At 45.8% G+C, this 27036-nt stretch overlaps 1 protein-coding gene across 2 annotated transcripts in view; it reads right to left on the bottom strand.

Moving 5' to 3' along the window:
• BIN3 (bridging integrator 3) overlaps positions 1-27036 on the bottom strand; it is a 47964-nt gene that overhangs the window by 13688 nt on the left and 7240 nt on the right. Inside the window, exons 2-4 of one of the 2 annotated variants that reach the window (XM_010365385.2) lie at positions 10402-10450; positions 2502-2542; positions 2087-2148 (exon numbers count right to left, since the gene is read on the bottom strand). In XM_010365385.2, coding sequence (XP_010363687.1) covers positions 2087-2148; positions 2502-2542; positions 10402-10450 — 152 coding nt within the window. The remainder of the gene's footprint in view (positions 1-2086; positions 2149-2501; positions 2543-10401; positions 10451-27036) is intronic. The other variant, XM_030938015.1, reaches the window with a different exon arrangement.

Here is a 27036-nt window from a genome sequence, read left to right on the forward strand (position 1 = left end):
TGACGGTGGCTTCCAGGGAAGGAATGTTTTCCTTTTGTGACAGTGCTTTGTAGGAAAGGTGTGTTTACACATCAGCTACTGGCTGAGACTTAGGAGCTGGCATAAAATGGGAACAAATTCAAATCACTGCCTCTATTAGGGACATTTCAAGGGTTTTTCTCTTAATTGCAGTACCAAGTAGGAGCAGGCTGGTCCTCAAATCCCACCCTTAGGTGCCCACTGCCCTGTGGCCCTTTGAATGGTGTCAGGAGACAGTGATGCTGCCATTTGCACTAGGCTCATAGACAGCCAAGCCAAGAGTGGATGGGCCAGGGTTCCGGAGCAGGGGCTGTTTCAGTCGCCTTCTAGTTTGGCGGTGGGGGTGGGCAAAGGAAAGAGTGGGGCATGGGCAGCCTTCGCTGGGGAGACAAGGCCCTGGACTTGGAGAAGAGAAGCTGAACTCTTCCTCCTTTATCAAATGGACATGCCCGTTTATAAAATGGGTGTGTCATGTGCCCCACCAATCTCAAGGTCAGAAGAGCTCAGGTAGGTGAAATTTCTTCACAGCCGTAACAGGGCATTATTCAGCAGCTGGAGTGGCTGAGGGGACTGAAGATGGCTTCTCCACTCACTCTCCTGCTGCCTCTCCTGCATCTCTGGTCAGCGTGCACGGCCTTTGGGCCTCCGCGCTTGCTGTCTGTGTTTCAGGCCCTCTTCCCTTGGCTCTACTTGTGTGGGTTACTCATTCCTTCAGGACTCTGCCCAGAGAACACTTTCCCAGGAAGGCCTCCCTTGACCCTGTCACTCTTTACCTCCTTAGTTTTCTTGACCCAACACACCATGACATGTCATTTTAATACCGATCCGCTTGTGGACCTCTTGCAGGGCTTCCTCCTAGAACATAAGCTCCCAACTTGTCTTGCTGTTGAGTCTCTAGTGCTGACAGTGCCTGGTACATGTGGGTTCTCAGTCAGTATCTGCTGAGTGAGAGGAAGTGGGCAGTCTTGGCCACACCCAAGTCTCTTTCAGGACCCCGTCCCAGTGTGGTATATGGACACGGCCCTCCCAACGGACCCAGGGAAGGAGCTGCAGAGGTCCACCCAGTCAGAGAGCCTTGCCGCCGACAATGATGACAGTGATGACAGGAGCGGACGCCCCGAGAGCTGACCCTTGCCAGGCTCTGTTCTCAGCGCTTTACGTTGCTCATCCGACTTTATGTTCAACACGAGCCTATGCCACTCGGACTGGCACTACCTGTGCTTCTCGGGTGAGGGAATTGAGGTAGAGCTAAGTCGGCTGTCCAGAGTTGTGCAGGGAGTGCTGAAGCTATCGATCAACCTTTGGTCAAGTGATTGCTGCTCTGGGGTGGGAAAGTCAAGGCCTTGGAGAAAGAACCTCAAGGAATGGTCTCCATCTCTCCCGGTTGCTCGTTGCCTCCTTCCTGGGACATGGCCTGTGGCAAGGGCTCTGGACGCTCCCTTATTCCAGACCTGCCTGTGTCTCTAGGCTCTTGGGCCTAGTTCCTCCTTGTTTCAAACAAGAACTCTCCAGCCAAGAAACCTCCCCAAGGGCCCTGGCTGTTTCCCAGCACCTGCTGGTCCCCACTTCCCACGGGCCTCCCAGTGCCCTTTGTCAGACAGAATTATCTGGGGTATTTTTGGCCTTACACTTTAACCCAAGCTGTTTAAACACACAACAGCTTCCATTCTTGTTGCCACTGGAGCGCTCGTCCCAGCAGGACAGGGAGTTTTGTTTCTGCAGGAGGAAACGTGCTTCCCTTTCCCTCTGGACAGCCTGAGCCGGCGGCCAGGATTATGAAGCAGTGGAGGCATCTGATGGCAGAAACTTCCACCAGCTGCAGTACTGCCCTGACTGGAGTCCCAGGAGAGTCTTGCCCCAACACCCACATCCAGAGTGGGGCGGTATGAGCTCTGTGCAAAGTGGGATCTGACTGGTGAGGGGTGACTGTCCTCAGGCTGCTTCTCAGGACACTGGGCACATGTCCTCTGAGTGCAGTGACATCAGAGCCCTTGGGGGGCTGAGGGAGGAGGGTGCCCACCTCTGCCCCACCTGCCCAAGCCAGTGGTGCGGGTGGAAAGTCACCTACCCAGGTCAGCGTCGGTGCTCTTCTTCATGTCTTTCTGCAGCTTCCGGGTCTGCTCTTCCAGCCTGCAAGGCAGGGGACAGGCTGCTTGGGGTCTCCTTCCTTCCCCCTACCTGAGCGAAGTCCAGGTGCTCTGGAGGGCCTGCCACGGAGGAGGAGAAGGGGATCTTCTCCGTGGGGACTTTTCCCACTGACAGAAGTGCCACTACATCCAAAAGCTACGAGTGAATGACTCTTGCGTAGCCATTGCTGGGGAACAGTTCTGGCAGCCTGGTGACCTGAACTGCCCTCAGCTTCCAGGGTACTCACGGGGCAGAGGGGCAGCCCAGGGAAGGGCACTGGGCAGACAAGTGAGACCTGGCAGGGGGCCCTTGTCCCTCCCTACCTCCCACCTCATCTTTCTGGGGTTGACACTCACTGCTGAAGTTTTCCATACTCCCTTTCAAAGTCTCTCTCCACCTGCAACGAGAGAGATAACTCAATTATTGGAGACATGACAACACGGTGGAAAAAACCTTCCAGCCTCCTGAAACTCTCTCCACACCCAGCCCCAGTCCGCAGAAAACAACACGGTCCAGTTCACACAAGCACTGACAGATCGCTCCTGACACGGTATTCCTGTGTTCCCAAGTTAATTAAGTGTTTGATTTATGGAGGAAGGCTCCCCTCCCAGAGGGGCCAGCCAGGCAGGTGTCAGCGGACCGTGGATCTGCTCTTCCCAGCCTGGAGCAAGGCACTCGCTGCGTGCCCTCCTCACCCCAGGCTGGAGGTGGTCACAGTGCTCACAACATGACTTGACTCTATCCAGGGAGGCAGCAGGGTGCAGAGGAGAGGGCGGGTTTGGAGTTGGGGGCTGTCTCTGCCTTTTCCTAGTTTCCAGGTCCATGCAGGGCACCTCCCCTCCTACCCTGCCCTCCACTCAGGACCACCTGCCCCTGCTGGGCTCAGGGTGGGTCAGGAACAATCATGCACTTGTGCTTTGTGATTGGGATGCATCAAACATAGACACTATGACTGCTGACTCAGGCCAGGCTCTCTCCATTCCTGACTGGATATCCACTCTCTCGAGAGCCAGCAACACTGAAACCAAATGGGTGAGTTCTGAACCCGGGGTTGCCCTTGTTGCAGAAGATGAAGTCTAGTACTTTCTTCTGGTGCCTAGACTTCACTATTTGTAAAACGGAGCCTCACGATTGGTCTCTTATGGGCGTAGAATGGGAAGTAAATGACATCGAGAGGCAAAGAAGGAGACTAAGCTAGAGGCCAGTCCTTCCTGCTCTCCCTGGCCAGAGCTGCAGCTGTCAGGGGCCAGCTTCAGTCTTCATGCTCTGAGAAGTCCAAACCGCTAACTCACTTTCACAGAGCCCTCACTGTGTGCTTTACAAGAATGGGGTTCTCTGAACTCATCTCCAAGGCAGGTGTGACTATCAGACGATGGTACTGAGGAGGTCACAGGGAACCAGGTTATGTACCCTGGCCAAGGTCACCCCACTGATGAGGGATAGGGTTGAGCACAGTGTGAATGGAACCCAGGCAGCCTGGCTCCACAGCCTGTGTTCATAACCATCATTCTCCTGGAAGGCATTTGCTGATAAATGAAAGCCCTGACCTAAGAAAGAAGCTTTCCTGGCTGCTCCCTGGGAATCCTATCCCCAAGAGCCCTTGAGGGCTCTGAGGGTCAGCGAGTACATATCTGCAGAAACTGTCAAAGCCACGCTATTCCCACCACTGCCTTCCAGCAACGCTGACCTGATGAGAGCATTCTAAGCCCATCAACCTTAGCATTCCACGTTTGGATTTAGATGAATTCAACATAGCCCTGGAATGACAAAACAGCATTCTTGTTACAAATGAGGATCCTGAAGCCCAGAGGCAGGAGTAACTTCCCTAAGGACGCAGGACATTCCGGTGGCAATGCAAGGCTGGAATCCAGAGTCCTGGTGCAGGTCTTTTTGTTTCAAATTTCAACAACATTCATTCCTACGAACATGTATTGAGCACCTATTAAGTGCGATGCACTCTGCCAGGTTCTGGGGATGCCGTGGTGATTCAAACAGACATGGGCCCTGGTGGTGGAGATAAACAACAGCCAGATACAAATCTATGTGCTGCCTCTGATGGGCCTTTTGGACAGCAGGGATGAGGCCAGAGAGAGTTAGAGAGTCTGCTTAGCTCTGGCTCTCCAGGCACGACAACAGACTCCTTGCATAGAGATAGCTTACCTTCCTCATTTCAACTGTAAAATCCAGAAGCAGGAAAAAAATGCTCTTTTCCTTCTTTATGATCCTAGCATCTAGAATCTTCCACAAAACTGTGAAGTAAAATCCACCATTGGTGCCCCCACCTCCCATCCTACAATCTTTCTTCCTCTTTTCAACAGACTCTTTCTCCATCCAGAAACCCAATATTTTTATCATTACTTTCCTTAGGATCTAGCAAAAGCTACTCATAAGAAAAAAATTCAAAATTCACTCCCACTAGCGCACAAATGCTTGATGAGCATTTAAAGTGTTGCCTGTCCCAGGGGATTTGCAAGTTTGCAGGAACCAAAGTCTTAGTTAGCTAAAGGAATGGAAAGGCTGGTGTGACTGCAGGTGGGAAATTTGCTTTGGTGTGAAGGAGCCTTGTCGGGGCCCTTGAAAGTCTGTACTTTGGTGTCAGCCTAGTTTGCTGCAGCGGGGCAAGAAGAATGCAGTTTAGAGGCATGAGCAGAGACAGGTAAGATATGAACTCTGATACTAGTTGTGGAGCCTTGATAGTACTGAGCATTTTTTTTTTTTTTTTGAGACAGAGTTTTGCTCTGTTGCCCAGGCTGGAATGCAGTGGTGGCATCATGGCTCACTGTAGCCTTGACCTTCTAGGCTCCAGGAATACTCCTGTCTCAGCCTCCTGCATAGCTGGGACTATAGGCATATGCCATTATGCCTGGCTAATTTTTTTAAATTTTTGTGGAGATGGGATTTTGCTATGTTGCCTAGGCTGGTCTTGAACTTCTGGCCTCAAGTGATCCTCTTGCACTGGCCTCCCAAAGTGCTGGGATTACAAGTGTAAGCCACCTCACCCAGCCAACTTTAGGTGGCTTACAAGGAAATAGCTGATAATAATATCTACCTCAGTGGTTCCTTTTGAGGATCAGGAGGCAGTGCGTGCAGAACAGACTGCAAGGCGCCTGGCCCACGGCAGTGCTCACTAAATGTTAGTTTCTGTGTTTTCTCCTGCTCACTGGGGTGTTGGGAAGACCAGGGCAATCTGGGGCTGCAGGCTGGGCTATAAACCTGTTTGCAGAGAAGAGAACTGCTCTAAGCACACAGGAAACCGGCAGCCAGGGAAACCCTGATGTTGGCTAAGGGTAGAGCCCCATGCTTGGGTGCTGTGACAGTGCCCTAGCTCTCTACTAGACACACTTTTATTTTTTATTTTTTTATTTTTTTGAGACGGAGTTCCGCTCTTGTCACCCAGGTTGGAGTGCAATAGTGCCATCTTGGCTCACTGCAACCTCTGCCTCCCGGGTTCAAGCGATTCTCCTGCCTCAGCCTCCCAAGTAGCTGGGATTACAGGCATGTGCCACCATGCGCAGCTAATCTTTGTGTTTTTAGTAGAGACGGGGTTTCTCCATGTTGGTCAGGCTGGCCTCGAACTCCTGACCTCAGGTGATCATCCCCCGTGCCTTGGCCTCTCAAAGTGCTGGGATTACAGGTGTGAGCCACTGTGCCCAGCCTGCTAGACACATCCTTTTCTTTTTTTTTTTTTTTTTTGAGACAGAGTCTCACTCTGTTGCTCAGACTGGAGTACGGTGACACAACCTCTGCTCACTGCAACCTCTGCCTCCCAGGCCCAAGCAATTCTCATGCCTCAGCCTCCTGAGTAGCTGGGACTATAGGAGTGAGCCACCACACCCGGCTGATGTTCGAATTTTTTTTTTTTTTTTTTTTTTGGTAGAGATGGGGTCACCATGTTACCTGGGCTAGTCTTGAACTCCTGGCCTCAAGTGATCTGCCTGCCTTGGCCTCCCAAAGTGCTGGGATTACAGGCATGAGCCACTGCGCCTGGCCCACATCTTTCTTCTAACTTTGCAGGATATGACAGCTGAGCAGCATCTTTACTTACTAAAAGTATTTATTTCCAGAAAGAGAAAATTAAAACTAAGCCCTACTTGGCCCAAACCAAACTCTTCTAGAGATCCAGAACACACAGGGGTGCTCTTTGGGAGGGGTGCTGAGTGTCAGCTGTAACCTGGGGCCCCAGCCTTTGGCTCCCTTCCTCTCTTTTGCAATCCCCCAAGTGTGCCGATGTGTGTGGGATGTCAGAGAACACCTGGTCTCCCTGGCTGGGGACTGTTTGGACTTGTATCGGGAGGGACTTCACGTTTTCAGCTAGGTTGGATCATTCTGGAAGCTGAGGAACTCGAGGTCTCACAATGAAGCCGAAGAGCAGGTTGGGGGCGGAAGTGCGTTTTCTACTTGGTGCCGCTCAAGGCCATCTGACAGCCTGAGAGGAGTTCGGACACATTTCACCTCCCTGCTTCCAGCGGCCCGGGTGGGTTGCTTCTCTAGCTCGCTGGTCCGAGAGCTCTCTCCTTCACTGGGGAAAGATGCACGGGGACACTGCCAGAATTCTAGCCTCTCAGATAATGGCTAAGGGACTAAAGGGACACACTGGAGCCTCATTCTGAGGAAAAGAGCCAGACAGAAAAGATCTGAACATCTTTGAATGCTTGATGCCTTTGCCAAAAAGGCAATTGGACCCCAGTCAACAATGCAAGTATAAACACATGTGCACGGACCGTCAGGGGATCAGGGCAAGCTGGGCCAGGCTGGCGAGGTTAGTGCAGGGAGAACCAAGCCCCAGACACTACCTTTGGCCACTCCCTGCATTCATTCTCCAAGGCCCACGGTGGGAGGAAGGGGTTTTGCTGTTCTCTGCTCTATTGGCAGTGCACAGGTCATGCCCTGGCACAGAGTGGGAACTCAGTATTAAGTGAATGAACAGGCTGAGTTCCCACCCAAACTTATGCTCATGGTGAAGTGAAAAAGGAAACTGGCAGGCAGGGCTGGGGCTCTGATCCCAGGGCTGAGGTGCATCTGATCGCAGTCTGAGAAGCCCAGATTCCTCAGCACTCTGGGAAGCCCCCTCCTTCAAGGGATGCTCTGGGTGGAAAGTGGGCTCCCTGTAGGTGTGTTCTAGCAGGATTAATGAGGCTAAGGGCCCTGTCGCCTGGCAGGTGAAAATCCTTCTCCAGTGGAGAGGCTGCATGTGGCCAGACTCTCTTCGCCCTCACTTTGCAGCGCACCCACCCGGCTAGGAACCTTGGAGTGCATGTTCCTTGTGTGCAAGACTCACAGTAACCCTTGTTTCAGGCGGACACAAAGAGCAAAGCTTAGAAGAGCTCTTCCATCTTCCCAGGTTATGCAGGAAGGTGCGGCGGCTTCTTTCTGTGCTAAGATGCTCCAGCCACTTTATGGGACCTGGGGAGCGGGAGGGGACTGGGTGGAAGGTGAGGATCGGGATTGGGGGAGCTTTTGTTCCTCCATCTCAGTTCTAATGGTCAGCCCCAGCAGTAACAAGTCATTCTAGCCAAAGCCTTGACAATAATGGAATTTGTGTTAATAACCTGGGCACAGGAGAACAGTGAGGGTAGGGACACAATGCTGTCTTTGTGCCTGACAGTTGGGTGCCCTGAGCCAAAAACCTCCTGAAACTCCCTGAAGATAACATGAGCATTTCTTCCCATGACAGGGGCTCCATGACTTCCAATAACCCAGGCAGCCACAGCTGCTCCCCTCCCTGAAAGTGCCTGGGCAGGAACAACAGAGTGCGTCACTGCTGTCCGAGGGCAGCTGCCAGAGATGCTGAGACAGCCGCACAGCCCAGGCCTGTTTCGGGGGCCGGGAGGGGGTGGTGGGTGGGGAACGAGACTGAAGAGGCAGGGTCTTGCTACTTCTACTTTAGTGCCTCTGGGGAGTAGAGGGGTCTAGGCCAGGGAAGCAAATAACTACTCCAAGTTGTAGCTCAGCTGTGATTCCTTGTGAGAGATCAAAGGCCTAGCCGACTTTGTTGCACTGGGAAATCTAGCTGCCTGGGACAGGCTGAGTCCCCGATGGTTCATAAAGAGGGTCAAATCAACCAGCTTCCTGTGATGTAGTTAATATTAACTGGGGACTTATTTTGTGCCAGACACCGTGTTAGGTGCCTTCAATGTATTACCTTGTGTGAGCCTCAAAGTAACATCTGTGACACAGGTACTGTCATCATCCTCATTTTATAAATGAGAAAACAAAGGCTCTAGAGGTTAAGAAACTTGCCCAAGGTCACAGACAGCATGTGGCAGAGCCAGGATGTGGACCCAGGGCGCCAGCCTCCCAAACCTGGCTTCTTAACCCCTACCTGACCCCCAGTCTATCAGAGAGCAGATGCCATAATCAGAGGACCACAATTCCATCTCCAGCAAGACAGATGTGAGGAAGGGAAGAGAGACACCCTGTGTGCATCTGCCCTCACTGTGAGTCCTTGCCACTCCTTAGATGAACGGAGCCAGAGATCTTGCCACCAACACACTGGCAAAGCAGCTGGTTTGCCTACACTTTCTGTGGAGAACAAAGTTCATTGTGATAAAGATTGGGGTGCTGGGAAGGTTTTCGTTTATAGTGAGCATTCAGAGTAAAATACCCCTCTTGAAACCACTTCTCTTTCAGATCTGTCATGGATTAAACTCTGGAGACTCAAAGCCACACCTTCCCACTTCCTGCAGCCGGCTAGAGCCCAACATATGCACACCCAGATTCTCTGGACTTCAGCTGAGAGCCTCTACAGATGGTCAGCCTCTGCATGAGAGGTCATCGCTGAGTTGGTCAGCAATCTGCCTCTGCATGAAGCAGAGAGAGGCCCCCCTCCCCAGCTTTTTTTTCTCTTTTTAACAGACAGGGTCTCAGTCTATTACCTAGGGTGGAGTGCAGTGGTGCAATCAGAGCTCACTGTGGCCTTGAACTCCTGCGCTCAAGCAATCCTCCTGCTTTAGCCTCCCAAGTAGCTGGGACTACAGGCGTGCATTTTTTTTTTGTAGAGTTGGGGTCTCTCTTTGTTGCCCAGGCTGGTCTCAAAATTCTTGCTTAAAATCGTCCCCCCACCTCGGCCTTCCAAAGTGTTGGGATTACGGGCATAAGCCACTGTACCCTGTCAGGGTGCTTTTAACTTGGGCCTGTGTCCTCTCAAGTGATCTTACTTTGGATTTGCTAGAGATGGGGCCATTGGTCAGATGTGTGCCAAACTTCTCACCAGACTGAAGCAATCTCTTTCCTATGCTTTTGAGAGCTCTGCCAAGGAGGGGAGAAGCTAGTAAGACAAGAACTGTCAGGGGCTGGGATGACAGACGAGGGCCTCTGCCACCAGCACAGCACTGGACTTTCTGTAGCTGTCACATCAGAGAGGCTCTACAGTTGTGGTCTCCCACATTAAAACCAAGAGACCTACTCAGATTTATGGGTCAGGAGGTTGAAAAGGCCATTTTGCACTGGGATTCCAAAACAATGGGAGGGCTTCACAGCCCAGGGAAGCATCAGGCAATGGAAAGAGTATCGGCCACGGGCTCACGCCTGAGTTCTAACTCCAGCTTTGCCAGTGTGGGGTTTTTATAACTTGAGAAAGTCGCTGCAACTTTCCATGGGTCTCATTTTCTTCATCAAGAAAAATCAGGAGGTTGGACTAGATGATCTCTACGAGCTTCCAGCTCTAACTTCCCAAGAATCTACGATTTTCTTCCTTTCCCATTCTGGAGATAAGAACATTCTAGGGATAAAAACTGTGGGCTTAAAGGGGGGTGGGATTCAACCTTCCCTTCCTGCTGAGTGACTCTGGGTCATGGCCAAGAATGCATTTGGAAGTTGGGACAAACAGGCTGAGGCCACCGGGAAAAGCTTCCTGGACTTTTCTGCAGCTGAGGTAACAGAAATAAATGCCTGGGCAATATCTTTGGTGGGGGCCTCTGTTTCAGGAACACTCTTAGGAAAAGTGTAGACTGCAAGCCAGTCCCTAGAGGTGGACTGTTCTGAAGCAATATCTTTCTCTACATTTTTTTAATCCACCTCTTCCACCTGCCCAAGGACGATAAAGAGCCCAGGCTAACCTTTCCTAGGGGAAATGTCCCAGGACAGGAGGCCCCTCTAAGCCCCAGTCTGTGTGAGGTTCTAGATCTGCATAAGCGGGAATAAGGCCCAGGCTGCCGTCTTCCCAGCCCCAAGATGTGTTGATTCAAAGCTTTGGTTCTACGCAAAGGCCATGTGATACAGAACTGAATCTCACAGCACAACAATCGAGTTACTCACTGTTTTGGGCACAATCTGTTTCTTGGGCTGCCCAATCTTAAAAGGAATCCTATAAGAGAAAGAGACAAAGAGGGATATTGTGAGAAGTGGGGAAGGATGCAGCTGAAAGTATCAGTACAGTACATGCCACTTTCCTCCAGGAGGGTGAGGAAGCATGGCCATGGCTTGCTACTTGGTACTTGGACCATGTGCCCTGTTGGGCATACAACCACTGGCATCTGGGCTTGGTTAGAGAGAGGTCCTCCCACCTACAGTGTCAGACACAGATTGTTCTGCCCCAGAACATCTTTGCTACTGACAGTCTGTCATTTAAAGACAATGAAAAGGTGAGGGCAAGGAGTCTGAGGCTGTAGTGAGCTATAATTGCACCACTGTACTCTAGCCTAAGTGACAGAGCAAGACCCTATCTCAAAAAAAAAAAAAAAATTCAGTTTGGTATGGCAGCTCATACCTGTAATCCCAGCACTTTGGGAGGCCCAGGTGGAGGACTGCTTGAACCAGGAGTTCAAGACTAGACTGGGCAATACAGCAAGATCCTATCTCAAAACAACCACCACCACCAAAAATCAGCCGGGTGTGGTGGCACATGCCTGTAGTCCCAGTCACTTGAGAGGCTGAAACAGTAGGATCACTTAAGCCCAGGAGTTCGAGGTTGGAGTGAATTATGATCATACCACTGCACCCTAGCCTGGACAACAGAAGGAGACCCTGTCTCTTAAAGAGATAAAGGAAGGGAACAGAAGGGAAGAAAGAGGAGGAGGAGGGGAGGAAAGGAAAGGAAAGGTGAGAAGGGCAGGAAAGGGGAGACACCCTGTGAATAACAATAAGACCTTGTGTCTTGAGGAGTTGCAAACTCAGAAATTACAGACTCACTGCAGACTCACTATAACAGCTATCCTTGAAATCACGAACCACTATGGTCTATATTAGGTCCTTCACTGCTTCTCTATAGAGGGGCAAACTGTGGATCTGTAAATCTTCTTGGGAGACTGGGGAGAGGTAATAAATAACAGAGGCATTAATGATTGGCCAGGCTGGATTATTTCCCTGGGAAAACTCACAAAATCAAAAAGCTGCTAGCTTGGAAAAGAATCTGAAATCCAGCCCAAGTCTGCCTTGGACTTGTTACGAAGAGCTGCACCTCAGATTCCCTACTTTACAGCATGGTACAGCAGAAAGAGGATCATGGGTCTAGGAGTCTCAACCTGAGCATTAGCCTGGCCTCTGCTTCCACTGAGCAGGCTGCCCTTTGGCAGGTGACGGCTGCACTGGGCACTAGGACTCCATTTCCTGCTCCATAAAATGAATAGATTAAAGTAGGTAATTTAGGAGCTTCCTTGAGGCACTGAGCATTCTATGATTCTCTGATTCCAGGAAGAAAAGCGGCCAGGCTAGAAAGTGCATCCCAGTGGCTATGGAAAGGGTAGGCTCTCGACCCCAGGTAGGAAGTGAGTCAAGAATCCCTGGGATCAGCTCCGGCAGAGGGCTCTCAGCCAGCCATGCTCATCCCTCTCCTTTTGGCTCTTCCATTCAAACCTCCCGCTTCCACAATACACCAGACCCGCTCCACCAGGCCCAGGTCCCACCCTTCCCTCCACAACTCCTTCTCCCTGAGCCTGCTTTCCTTTGGCCCAGACTGACCAACACACTGTTGCTAAACCCAAGGGTGTAATTAACCACCGATAATGACCCCAAGCAGCGATCCAATGGAGGGGATGGGCCAGCCTGAGTCACAGCAGTTTAAATTTAATTTCTGGAGGACATCCTGTTTATTGTTAACCCAGCCCCATAATTTGGGAGTGTTAACCCTTCAGGGGCTGGCTGATTCGCATCTTCTGTAAACAAATAATTTCTGGCTACATAATAACCAAGGAGGAAAGGTAAGGTCTGGAAATGAAAGGGAAAGAAAAAATGAAATTGTTTCCTTTCTCAGACCTAAAGAGGAAAGGTTCACAGGGAGATGGGTCCCTTCCCTGCACCCTGGTTACTTTTCCCATTCTCAGGGATTAGAGCTGACAGACATGATGGTTTTTGGACAGCCAGCAATTGCCCTCAAGGACCACGCTGGAGACAGTGCAAATGAGGTCCTGGTGGCATTGTAAAAAGACAGCCCGTATTCTGTGGGAAGCATGCTGCAGGTGAAAGCGCTCTAGACCTGATATCAGAAAACCTGGCCTCTGCCTCCGACTCGTTTTGTGATTTGAACAAATCTCAATCTCTCTGGAGCCCAGTTTCTTAAACTATGAAACAAAGGAGTTGGAATCCCTTCAGCTTATCTAAAACTGGAATTCTAAACTGAATCTCCACTCCAAGAATATGGGGAGTAGGATGAGAATTCTAAAGAAGTCTCAGAGTGGTCTTCAAAACGATTCTTGGAGTTTAGTACTGTAGACAAGGGACCAAGAAATCAGAAACGTAGATTCCATTATTTGTGGTGCTACAGCCTCCCTCTAAACCTTAATTTAGTATCATGGTATTTTTAGAACTGTAAGTTACCATAGAAATTTTTTCCCCAGTTCAAACCTCTCCTTTTGTAGATGAGGAAGCGGATCCAGAGAGGTTCAGTGACAAGCCCAGGGTCACTCTGCTGGCTCACAAGAGAACCAGGAAGAAGCAACCAGGACCCCTGCTGTCCAGCCCAGTTTTCTCTCTGCTACCCACAGTTCAATACTCTTTTCATATGAATTTGTTATAAGTATGTAATGAAAATACCTAGTTTTAAAGTCCTGTGGAATTCCAAGGGGCTCATTGTTCTTAAGGGTCTGGAAATGAACGGGAGGAAGTTTGTGCTGAACTGGGTGCTCTGGCACAATAAGGGGTGATGTACACCACACAGACAGAACAGGTCTCTCCTTGTATTTTCATCACAGTTACTGACGATCACAGAGACCTATCATACTGTTCTAATTATTTTTCAACTCACCTGCTCAAAAGCCCTATGAGAACACTTTAAAAAAATCCTTCACATTGAAAAAGTTTTAGATTTAAAGAAAAATTGTGAAGGAAGTATGTAATTCCTATGTTGCCCACCCTCAGTTTCCCTTTTTATTAACATCCGATATTGGTGTGGTACATTGGTCACAATCAGTGAACCAACAGAGACAGGGTCAAGACTATCCTTTCTTTAGACCTCCTCAGTTTTCTCCATGTCGTTTCTCAGTTCCAGCATCCCACCCAGGTCACCACGTCACCTTCAGTCGCTATGTGCCCCGAGGCTCTGCTTGGCTGTGACAGTTTCTAAATCTCTCCCTGCTTTTGATGACCATATCAGTTTTAAGAAGTGCTGGTCAGGCATTTATAGAATGCCAACTTGGATTTGTCTGATGCTTTTCTCCTGACTAGACTGGAGTTACGGCTTTCGGGGTAGATCACAGAGCAGAAGAGTCATCCTCACTACAACATGCCCAGGGTCCACGATGTCAACATGCCTTACCCTGCTGATGTGAACCTTGATCACCAGGCTGATCAGGGTCATCTTTCCCAGCTTCCTACTGTGAAGTTACTCCCCCTTCTCCCTTTCCCTACTGCACTCCTTGGGAGGAAAGCATCATGCAGAGTCCTATTTCTTATTTATTCAACCATTCAATATCAGCATGGACTCATAGATATTTAGCTTATATTTTGGGTTATAATCCAATACATTATTTTGATGCTCAAACTGTTCCAGCTTTCACCACTGGCAGCTCTTTCAGTTGGCCTGTGTCCCTTTGACATATCCACATCAACATAGGTATGTATGTATGTATGTACGTATGTGTGTGTGTTTAGTATTTCCTTACTTTCTGGCACTACAACATGTACCAAGCGCATCTTGTACATTTCCTGCCTCAGCCCTAGAATCAGTGGAGGAACTTACATTAGTATTCAACAGGCTTCTGTAATATGGTCTCAATCTTACTTTTAATTTCTTTCCTATTCACTCAGTACAACTGCCATGATTCAGCCAAGTGGCTGTTCATTAATCCCCCAAATCTAGACTCCTTATAATTTCCTGTCTCAAACCGGGACATTTTGGAGTACATGTCATCAGAACAACTTGGACTGCCCAGGGCAACCAGGACAAATGGCTACCCCACCTCTATGGAATGCTTTCTCTGCTCCCAGGAAAACTTCTTACTTTTTTTTTTTTTTTTTTTGAGACAGAGTCTCGCTCTGCCCCCAGGCTGGAGTGCAGTGGCGCGATCTCAGCTCACTGCAAGCTCCGCCTCCCGGGTTCACGCCATTCTCCTGCCTCGGCCTCCCGAGTAGCTGGGACTACAGGCGCCCGCCACCTCGCCCAGCTAAATTTTTAGTAGAGACGGGATTTCACCGTGTTAGCCAGGATGGTTTCGATCTCCTGACCTCGTGATCCGCCCGTCTCGGCCTTCCAAAGTGCTGGGATTACAGGCTTGAGCCACCGCGCCCGGCCACCTTCTTCTAAATGTCTAAGACTTATTTGGCATTTAAAAAATTCTACCCTTCACAGTTAATTACAGTTCATCTCCTCAAAAAGTATTCACATGAGAAACAGTAACTTTAAAACAATTATATAGAAAAACATGCTCATTGCAGAAATCTTGAGAAATAAAAGGGGAGGGGGTGGGTGGGGGGGATAAGGGAGGAAAAGAAGAGGGAGAAAAACCCAGCCATGATTTCAGATCTAAAATATGGCCAAGGTTAATGTTTTAGTGTTGTTATTTATATTTTTAAAATTTACAGAAAGAAAAACTGAAGCAAATATGCCAAATGTTGGTAGTGGCTAATTCTGGGTGGTGAGAATATGATTACTGTTTTCTTCTTTGCACTTTCCACATTTTTTTTCAAATAAACCAAAAAAACCCCTGTTTTTTTTCTTGACTACAAAAATAGCACCTGATCAGTGTTAAAAACTTGGAAGACATAGAAAAACGCAAAGGAAAAAGTGCACGCACACACTCACACACAACCCCAAAGGAAAACATTAATACCCTGACTCACACAGTGTGTACATATGTGTGCATGTGTATATGTAAATATTCACGTAAGTTTTAAATTAAAAAGTGAAAGAAATATATATCACGAATGGTTTTATGAGAATATATTATTTTCACTCTCCTGATTTTTAAGAGCTACAGAAGTAAAACGAGTGGTTCAGGTATACAATGGAAGTGTACCACTCGTTTTATTTCCGTAACCTCATCACTTACTGCTGGTCATTTCAACTGTTTCACATTTTTCTTCTATTATGAACAAAAACTCTAATAGCTAAATCTTCGTGTGCACCAAGAGTCATACAGGATCAATTCTGTATTTGACAAACTGCCCTAGAGACAGATTGAAACATTTAATATTTTTGAAAAGATTGAAACAATTTACATTTTACTAACCACCCTTTGGTTTGTATAGCAGGACTTTTTTCCCCGGATCAGTGTTTGCCTTTCACTTCTGTACATGTTTGTGTTTAATGTGCATAAGTTTTTGATGAGTATGAAATCAAATCTATTAAATCTGCCTTTTCTTTTGTGATTTCTTCTTCTGGTATCAAAATGAGGACGACCTGCTTCCTCCACTCCATCAACTTGCAACTATTCACCTATGTTTACTTACTTTTATGGCTTCCCTTTGTTAATCTAAACTAGTTATTAGTATCAAAGTTATAGTGTGCATAGTCTAATAAGGCAACAAGATTTCTTAAGGAAAACCTTAGCTCCCAGGACTCTCTAATCTCATTTGCCAGAAACAGCCACTTTCAACTCAACTGAATTTCTAGTATTTACCTTTGCACATCTAAAGATAAATGCTTATATTGCTACCTCTAGATTGTTAGGATTTTAGGCGCTAAAAAGCTACTTTAGCTATTGACTTTTTACTTTGGAAGATGAGGATTTAATTAAAATATTTTTGGGTACCCATCCCCACTTCATGAAGCCACACTTGCAGCTCTTCTTCTCAATATAGTTACAGTATAACTTGGTTAGCTCAATATTAAGTCACCTATTAGGAGGATATTGTGATTTTTCTTCCATCCTGCCCTTGGGAGCCAGCAGATTGTTCAGCCTCAGTTAAAGCTTTAGGGCACTGCAGTTGCAGCCGATGTACTGAGTAACAAACTCATGAGAGTTTCCAAGTCAAAGCTCGAGCTATGCCACTCCCAAATTCCTGACCAACAGAAACTATTTATTGTTGTTTCCAGCCACTAAGTTGTGGGATAATGTGTCATGCAGCAGTAATACATAGTAACATGCATACTTTTTTTTTTTACTTTCCCTAAAATTGGTAATTGTCACTTTTCTTTCATTTGGTTAATTGTCTATGTACTTATCCCCAATTCAATCTGTGGTCTAACTCTGGCTTCAATACATTCATCATATCAGGTGCTATCTTGTATCTTCTGGAGAGTGTGCTCTGCAACTGCCACCTGGCTCCAGCCTGGACTGGCTGCCTGCTCCCCAGCCGTGAGGCTCTCAGCCCCAGTTCTCCCTTCACCAATCTTTCTGGGATTCCTTTGACTTCTCTCTCATGAGTTTTCCTTGGTCCTCCTCTGGTTTACCCCTTATTTTGGTGGGAACAAAGTATGTGTGGGAGGTCATTTTTGAGACTTTGCACATCCTAAAACCTTTTCCTTCTACCTGCAGGCTAGTTTGGGCATAGAATTGAAGGCTGGACATAATTTCTGACAGAATTTCAAAGGCACTGCTCTCATCTTCTAACTTCCCAGTACTGCTGCTGTGGGAAAGTCTGAAGCCATTCTGAGTCCCATCCTCTGTAGATAACCCGCTTTTTATTTTCTTACACAATAAGAAAATATTGTGTTGGCCACGGTGTTGTATAATTTTACAACGATGTGGGTCTATTTCCATCCACTGTGCTAGGTACTCACAGGACTGTTTCAATTTGGCAATTTATCATCTTCAGTTCTGGGATTTAAAAATTTTCTTGTTGATTTCTTCTGTCTTCTGTTTCCTACTTCTGAAACTTACAATTTCGATGCTGAGCCTCCTTGCCTGGTCCTCTAATTTCTGTTTCTCAATTTTATCTTCTAACGCTTCTAGGAAGGTTTTTTTTTTTTTTCTTTTCTGCGATCAGATTTTTAATTTCTAAGAGCTCTTTTAAATTTTCCGGATGTGCTTTTAAAATGGTATCTTGTTTTTATTTCATGGATGCCTTATCTCTCTGAGGATCTTAACAGCTTTAATTAAAAAGTTGCTTCTTCCCTTTATAGTTTCAGTTTTCCTCCAAGTTGCTTTTTTTCTTTTTGTTGAGTCTTTATGTTTCATACTAAGTGCTTTGCTTGGATGTGTGGTAATTCTTGGTTGCCTACTCTCATATATGACTGGGAGACAAAAAGAGTTGACAAGAAGCTCTGAGCACAAGAACCATGTTTAACTACTGGGTAGGGCAATCTGCAACCTGGCTGCACAGTTTTGTGGGGAACTCCCTGATGTCACTATCTTTCTAGTCTTTTCTCTTGGGCGGGTAAAATTCCTTAGAGAAGATTCTTCCAATCTCCTGCCGTTCTGGGAACTCGGCAATGGAAGAGCTTGTGTGTGCATGTATGTGTGCACATGTGTGTCTGTGTGGTGGGGAGGGGAAGGGGTGTGCCTTGGCACTCTGAGGGCATGCATTCACTTCATCCTCCTGACTTCACTAGGGCAGTCCCACCCTCAGCTGTGCTGGCTGCCCTCTCAGAGGCGGGTTTGAAGTTTATACAATTTTGTATGTCCCATTTAAAGAAAATTACAAATATACAACTAGGCATGAAAGTGAATATTTAGGCAGAGAAAAGAGCATAACAAATGCCAAGTTTTAAAAGCTAATAAATGACACAAACATCAGAAAAGAATGTAGTATTTTTATGAATCATCTGCCTAACACACCTCTTTGTCTCCCTACATTTCTGGGCTGCTTAGGGTTTAGTTGCCTCTTCATGTGACACAGAGTTGGTAGCATCACTTTCTTAGAGTAAAAAAGATAATTCCCTCTTTCCTCTGGTATGGGTGTTTGAAATTTGTTTTCTACTACTGATGGTTTAGAAAAGCCTTTTTCAGCTTACTGGTAATATCTAAATTTTAGGATTGTTGTAAAATTTAGAAAAATCTCATGTTTCCTCTGCAAATAAACTAAGATGTCAGGGCACATTTCAAGGTTTCTTGTATAGTGACTAATCTTAAATGTTCTTTGAATTAATGAGTGACCAGTTTGTCATTAATGTCTTTGTAGGAGAGCATATTTTGAATTTTGTTATCTTCATTATGTCTTTCATGTTAAATCTGCTGGAAGTTTAAATGTTTTATCAATGTGTTCCTCTGATTTGCTCCTCCTCTTTGTTAACCGAGTTATCTAACAATCATCACTCCTATTTAAAATGGATCTCGTTCTCTTAATGGATTACTCACTTTTGGTACAATTGGAAAATGTTTTATTATGCTTTGATTTCAGAATGATTTCTATATATTTAAGCACTCACCTTATCATTTTTGTTTTCCATTATTTTTAAATCCAATTTTCTCTTTAGTTAGGTAAATTCAAAATTGACCACAAAAGGTAACCTTTACACATTTTCAACTCAGGAGTCTGTGATTTCTTGTTTTATTAACAATTTCCAAAGATGTCTTTACAAAGTACAGTTAAAACAGTATACTCCCAATTCACCCTTCCCTAGTTCCATCCACCAAAAAAGCCTAGGCTACTCCAGGACTGCCTGACATGAGGGGTAGTATGAAGAAGTAAAAGCAGGAATGAAGATAGAGGTTTGCCAAACTCATTGCAATATAAATACTTTATGTTTCAGTTTACCACAACATAGGTACGCCTGGGGTTCCTTCTAGGGTCTTGGAAAAAGTTCATTTAAGTTGGGGCCCTGAGGCTTAACCTTTACAAGTTTTACACCTTAAATCCACCTTTGTGTCCCCTGGTACAGAATTCTTTGGAGGTGGGGGTTGGGGTGGAGGACTCTTCATTCTTCTGCTAGGGTGGGGTGGGAACAGTCTCCCAGTGATAAGGAGTTAGGGAGATGTTAGGGCTCTAAACTATTCATAGTTTTCAACCAATCACCCTGATCTCAGCCCTTGGCTTCACCCAACTTCTAGAGGTACTTAGCACCAACTCCCAAACCTTTGAGAATTCTGTAAGGTGGGATAACTCTTGGTTTTCTCAAATGCCAGTTTGGGATTTGACTTTCTTGGAACTAAGTCAGTTACCTCATGTAACTGCACTCTAATTCCCGAATTTCGTTGTTAATGTCTCTTCTATTCTCCCTGAACTATGGATTTATGCCTTAAAAAAATTGCTTTACTGTGCTTTTTGTAGGATTTGTGAGGGAGATAAATTAGATGTATGTATTCAATCTGTCGTCTTTACTCAGAATCTGGTTTATTTTTAAATAACATACCATAACATTCACCCTTTTAAAGTGTACAATTTGGGGTTTTTAGTATATTCCCAGAATCATGCAAAAATCACTGCTATCTAATTTCAGAACATTTTCATCACACCAAAAAGAAACCCCACACCTATTAGCAAGCAACTCCCCTCCCCCAGCTCTGGCACCCATTACTCTGCTTTGTCTCTATGAATTTGCCTTTTCTGGACAATGCACAGAAATAGAATTATATTTGTATGTGGCCTTTTGTGTCAGCCTCCTTCACTTAGCAAAATGTTTTTGAAGGTCATCCATGTTGTAGCATATATCAGTACTCCATCCTTTTATTTTTTTAATCACTGAATACTAGTTCAGGGTATGGATTTACATTTTGTTTATCCACTTATATGATGGACAGTTGGGTTGTTTCCCTTTTTGGGTATTAATGAATGCTGTGACAAACATTTATGTTCAAGATTTTGTGTGGATATGTAGGAGCAAAACTGCTGGGTCATATGGTCACTCTGTTTAACCTTTTGAGGATGTGCCAGACTGTTTTCCAAAGTAACTGTATCATTTTACATTCCCACCAGTGGTATATAAGGGTTCCAATTTCTCCACATCCTGGCCAACACTTACTGTCTTTTTCATTTCAGTCATCCTAGTGGGTATCAGGTAGTGTTTCTGATGTGCATTTCTCTAATGACTAATGACGTTGAGCATATTTTCATGTGTTCATTTGTATATCTTTGGAGAAACATCTATTCAAATCCTTTGCTCATTCTAAAACTGTTTTATCATTACTGTTCTAAGAGTTCTTTGTATATTCTGGGTATTAGCCCGTAATCAGAAATATTTTCTCTCATCCATGGGTTGGGTTTCTACTTTCTTAATGGTGTCCTTTGAAGCACAAAGTTCTACATTTTGATGAAGTCCAATTTACCTGTTTTTTCTTTTGTCGCTCATGCTTTTGGTGTCATATATAAGAATCCTTTGACAAATCCAAGGTCATGAAGATTTACTCCTGTCTTTTCTTCTAAGACTTTTATAGTTTAGCTCTTACATTTACGTCTTTGATCCATTTTGAGTTAATTTTAAATATGGTGTGAGGTAGGGGTCCAACTTCATTCCTTGGCAAGAGGCTATCCATTTGTCCCAGCACTGTTTGCTGAAGATCATTCTTTTTCCACTGAACTGTTCTGGTATCCTTGTTACAAATCAATTGTCCATATATGTAAGGGTTTATTTCTAGACTCTCAGTTCTATTCCATTCATCTACATGTCTATCTCGATGACAGCACCACACAACCTTCATTACTGTAGCTTTGTAGTATTAAGACTGGGGAGTGTGAGTTCTCCAGCTTTGTTCTTTGTCAAGATCATTTTGACTATTCTGTGTCCCTTGCATTTCCACGTGAATTTTAGTGGTTTATTTTTTATATTTAAATCTTTGCTGTATTTAGAGTTTGAGTGTATGACTAGTTAGGTGTTTTAACATAGTTTTAAAAAATTCCATCTTTGAAAAATTATTTTATCAACATTAAATGCATCTACTATTCCCTATCACAGAGTAATCTACTCTTTTGCCAATAACAGATTTATTAAGATGTATCAAAGTTCCTGATACTTAGCAAAGCAAATCCTTTATCATTAAATTTTTTTTCAGATAATTTGGCTGTTTTAATTATTCAAGATAAATTTCACTAGCTGTATGCTCTCACTCCTACACCTAAAAACCCCTGATAAGGATATTACCAGAAGTGCAATATATTTATAGATTAACTTTTGAAGATCCTATTTTTGGTTTGCTCATTCAGAGCCATATTTCTTTTCATTCATCCAAGTCTTTTTATCTCTCTTGGTCTTAAGGTTTTTTTTATCGTATCCATCCTCTACATATACTTTGTTAAATATTAAGATCCCAAAGTAACACATGTGAAGTTTTAGCTCTATACATGTCTTAGGTTCATTCCATGGAATTTTATATTTTTGGTTACACTGTAAATGGGATTCTCTTTTTCAATTTATCTTCCTGGCACATTTACTCTGTAGCCAGTCACCATACCTACATACTTAATTTATACAGCCTAAGAAATTCAATTGGAAAAGAAGAAAAATAACTAATTAGGCTTTCCAGGTAGACAGTCTTAAGAGTATGAAAATATGATAAAATTCATCTTTTTCCCCAATATTTATACCCGTTTCTTGCCTTATGTTATTGTATTAGCTTGAAGTTATAGAAAAATGTTTTCGACTTTGGTAAAAATGCTTTACATCTGATTCCTCACTATCAAATACGAAGGCAGCTCTTCTTGATTTCAGCCAGGAAGGTTCCTAATTGTAAGAAAATATCTTTCTGTTCCTAGTTTACTAAAAGTTACAAAGATTAGGTTTTTGATTTCCACCAATGCCTTTCACCATGCATTTAGATGACCAGTTTGTTCTCCTATGACCTATTATTGTGTTGAACTGTGTAAACATATTTCCTAATATTGAGCCATCCTTTCATTACTTAAGTAAACTCTGCATGGTAAAGGGTACAGGCTAATTAACTCTGATGTGTGAATGTCCTGCTTTCGGATTATGACACATAGCACCTCAAGGGCAAGGACTGTATGTCATGCTTCTTGGCAACCCTTGTTAAGTACCATACTAGGCACAGTGCTATTTTCAACTTTTCATTGAATGAGGAAACATTTGTTAAGGGCCACCTTTGTTCCAAATACTATGCTAGGTTCTAGGGATATCAGGATGAACAAGGCAGATTCCTTCTAAGATCTCATGCAGCTTATAGTCTAGTTCGGAGCACACAGTAAGCACTGGATGAATAATTAAATGAATGACTAAAATAAGCGCATTGCCCAAGGGGCCTGGAAAATAACATGCTCTGATTTAAGGTTTCTGAAGAAAGCTATGCTTAGGTAATGCTACATAAAGAACAAAGAAAGGTAGTATCATTGTCTTTGGGCGCCCAATCCTTACGTAACTAAAAAACAAAACAAAACACAAACAAAAGACCCCAAAAACCAAAAACTAAAAAGAATACCCACCAGTGCTGGAGTCCAGCAACAGTACGTTCAGTGGAGACCAAGAAAATGGATTGGGCCCTTGGCCTTGAGAGCAAAGCCTGACGAAGTTATTGGAGTACGATGCGTTAAGGGAAAATACTTTACAGAGCTTGAGAGGATATATGAAAGGAGAAGAGCCTCCTGGGTTTATTCCGAGGCTGCCAAATGGCAGATGTGAGCCCACTCTGCCAGAGAAGTGGGCAAAAAACTGGGCAGGTGCCCTGATGGAAGGATCAGATTCTCCCTGCACTGAAACGGAGCATTCCTGCAGAAAGCAGTGAAAGGTGGCAAGGAAGGGAGAAAGGAACGGCAACACAACTGCACTTCAGCAGACTCTTGTGCCTCTTCTCCCCGAGTTCCCATTTCATCCCCGTGGCTCTCCCACTGCAGGCACAGGGGACTTCCTTAGGAGAAGCAGCTGCTTTGGAGGGCATGGGGCAAGAGCGATAGTGCCACAGCCTGAGAGCAGCGGCCTTGGTACTGCCAGGTCACAGCAGCCCGGGGTTGGCAGTGCTCCAGGGCAGGAGGCCCAACTGGGCTTCGGGACTCTCCTCCCTCCTCCTCACACTTGCCTCAGTGCTCCCCTTGGAATCAGGGATGTGAGCAGAGAGCCAGAGTAAAGACAGGGCTTGCTCCCCAGGGCGTCTCTGAGTTCTGGAAGAAATTAAGAGGGTTCTGAGCTCTCTGCCTCTGGAGTAGGAGTCCTAGCTTGATTCTGCTTCCCATTCCATAAATATGAGCACCAGAGGGCAGGAGAAGAGGTATTTTAGTCTCAGCAACAAAATGGAGAAAACATTTCTTTCAACCCTCCTCTTCTCCAAACCCCAACTGCCCCACCTCAAAAAAGAAAAAAAGTTCTGTGTGTACGGAGGGCAAAGGGGGGAAAGATTCTATTTTCTTTCATAATAAAGAAAAAGTCAACAGGATGTTCTCCAAAGCTACAAATATACTTTTTCAAACAGTAAATATCTCTATTAGCAGCATGATGCCAGTTGGCTAATTCTGTCTGTCTCAGTAAAACCTTTCCAAAAAAGCCCCTGCTCTTGTGTAATGTCTATTTACAAAAACAGCTCTTTTGCATTTTCAATTTGCTAGGTTTCTCTATCTTTTGTTTCCTCACCCGCTCTGCAGAGGCAGAGATAAAAGGCAGGCCCAGATGGCAGTTGGGTGGGGATCCCCTGGTCACCCCAGCAGAGCTCTTGTCCCTGTTTTCTTTGGAGAGTCCCACTTTCATGACAAAGAGTGGAAAGAGGCTGAACCCTAAACCTGCTTCCTGGGTCTTTGCTTGGCCTCCAGAATCCTACTAAATGTGAATAAGCCTCGGTCTGGCTTGGGGGTGGAAAGAACTCTGGAGTGATTCAGTCTGCCCCAACCCGTATCTTTCTGCTATCTCTAGCTGGGCAAGAGACCCACAGTTTTGGGGGCGAGGGAGGTAAGGGAGGTGAGAATGGAGGGAGGGCTGAGCAAAGAGTAGGCGGTGGTGGTTGATAGTGGCTGAAATCCTGGCTCCCCGGGGAGTGGTCTGGGCCTGAGTCACTGTCTCGGCAAGAGCAGGAAGGTGGGCGAGAGGCAGCAGCTCCAGCAGGCTGGAAGGACAAGCCCCTCCCCCGGGGCCTTCTGTTACTCTATCCTTGGTTTGCTGCCTGCTCTGGTCTGAGGCCCCACAAGGCCACCACCACCTTAATGGTGGGAGAGAAACAACAGAGGGCCAGAGCCCGGGCAGGGCTTATCGAGAGCCATCTAGGTCCGGCAGAACAGCTGCTGGTTGGATGCCATCTTCTCTGTCTGATGGGCCAGCTGGCCACAATGCCAAAGGCCAAGGAAAGTTCAGCCCAAGCAAGGCGGAGACCCCAGCAGAGAGGGACATGAACTGAGCTGGAAATCAGTCCTTTCCCCAGTGCTTATGACCACAGCCTCCAGCCCCACCTCAATCCTTTCTCTAAATTAGCTTGATCCAAAACCAGAACACACAGAACTTGACCCCAACCTGCCATCAGTCCGAGGAGGTATGTGTGTGTTTAAAAATAAAAGGGATGACTGTGACTTGGCGGTTTGTGACTTGGACCAGAACAGTCTTCCAGCTCAGCTGTGATCCCTTCTTCCCCACTGCTCCACAGGCTGACCTCTGAAAAGTAAAGACAGGATGAAGCACCCAACATTAAGTCGCACGAGAGCTGGGAGATCATCTCAACAAAGCAACCATTTATTGAGCATCTACTATTGCCGGACTCTGCAGAGGCACTGCTGATACATCAGTTTATTTGAAGTGTCCACTCCTGCACTTCATGGGAGAGACAGCACATGAGATCAGGGGATGAGCGCAAGAGATCAGGGGATGGACCCTGGAGCCACACAGCTGGGGTTCAAATTCTCACTCTGCCTATTACCAGTTGCGAGACTCTGGGCAAGTGACCTCACCTCCCTGTGTCTCCGTCTCTTTATCTATAAAATAGGATGGATAATTAATTTACTCATCCTCTAGGGTCGCTATGAAGGTTAAACAAGTTTAATGCTTAAAACAGATCTTGACACACAGTAAGCAGTCTGTTTTATTGCAGAGAAGGTGGTGGTGATATTTTGAAGATGATGACCAGCCAAGTCCAGAAGGGGTGACTTGTAAGAAGTTACAGAGATAAGTAGATTCACCCCCGCCAAGAATGGTTAGGAAACCTGAAATTATTTGTTTGTTTTGGGGGCAAGCAGCTGACCCATACCATGATGCACCACCACCAGGCCCAAGTGATAAGTTTGCCTAAATTTGAGTGGCGACTTCCCCCTAAATAGTGAAAGGATTTTGACAGAAGTGTGGAGGCTGATGGAGCACCTAAGAGAGGAAGGCAGGCAACTCAAGGAGGCAGTTTGGATTTTTCTTTGCAGCCCCTTAAGAAGATCCTAATATCTGACAGACAAGTAATCACCTATTCTCATTCTAATCTGTAACATAAGAAGAGGTAGAATATGGGTTTGCATTTGGAGGTGAAAGGCTTGTCCTGCGGACTCCACAAGCTGAGAGAACCTCCACTGGTCTAATCTCCATTCCGATGGGCTGACAGTGGCTTAGACAGCACCACACCGTCTGTTTAGCTTCTGAGGTACCATCTTTAATCTCATTTCGCTCCTGTCTCCTACCAATCAGCAATTATAAAGAGCTCTCACACTACCTTTTTCCTCTTCTCTGCTGAAAGTTTGGCCCCTAAAAAGCAAGAGGTAGAAGGAAGACGGCTGGATGGAAACTGACTTCTAGGCTCCCTCCCTAGATCGTTCCCACCCTGGGGTTGGGGGTTGGGGGAGCGCAGGCAAACATTCTCTTGCTATAGAAAGTGAGGTCTGCCCCAGCAATGATTTAAAAATCAAAAAAATATGAAATATTGTAAATACACACAAAAATACAGGGAATATAGAATAAATACTATGTGTCCACCACCTGGCTTTGTCAAATTCTAACAAAGCCATGCTTCCTTTAGATATTATTATTTAAGCAACAAAACAGTACAGATACTGTTGAAGCTCCCTGAGTGCCACACCCTGAGATTGTATTTCTTTCTTTTTTTTACTTAGTTTTTTTGAGACAGGGTCTCTGTACCCAGGCTGAGGTGCAGTGGTATGATCACAGCTTGCTGCAACCTTGAATTCCTGGGCTCTAGCAGTCCACCTGCCTCAGCCTGCCAAGGGGCTGGGATTACAGGCTTGCACCACCACCCCTGGCTAATTTTTAATTTTTTTTGTAGAAAGTCTCACTACACTGCCCAGGTTAGTCTCCAACTGCTGGACTCAAGCAATCCTCCTGCCTTGGTCTCTCAAAGTGCTGGGATTATAGGTGTGAGCCACCTCGGCTGGCCCCTGAGATTCCATTTCCTTCTCTCCTTCCTTGTTATCCTAGAGTAACCACTATTCTGAATTTAATACTATTCCCATATGTTTACTGTGTAAGTCCATATGCAAAATATAGTATTGCTTTATAGGTCTAATGTTTATATAAATAGTGCAATGTTGAATGTATCATTCTTTTTTTTTTGAGATGGAGTCTCGCTCTATCACCCAGGCTGGAGCGCAGCAGTGTGATCTTGGCTCACTGAAACCTCCGCCTCCTGGGCTCAAGTGATTCTCCTGCCTCAGCCTCCCTAGTAGCTGGGGATTACAGGCGTGCACCACCATGCCTGGCTAATCTTTGTATTTTTAGTAGAGATGGGGTTTCACCATGTTGGTCAGGCTGGTCTCGAACTCCTGACCTCAAGTGATTTGCCTGCC

The sequence above is a fragment of the Rhinopithecus roxellana genome, chromosome 9 (genome assembly GCF_007565055.1).
Source record: "Rhinopithecus roxellana isolate Shanxi Qingling chromosome 9, ASM756505v1, whole genome shotgun sequence".
In the NCBI taxonomy this organism is placed as follows: domain Eukaryota; kingdom Metazoa; phylum Chordata; class Mammalia; order Primates; family Cercopithecidae; genus Rhinopithecus; species Rhinopithecus roxellana.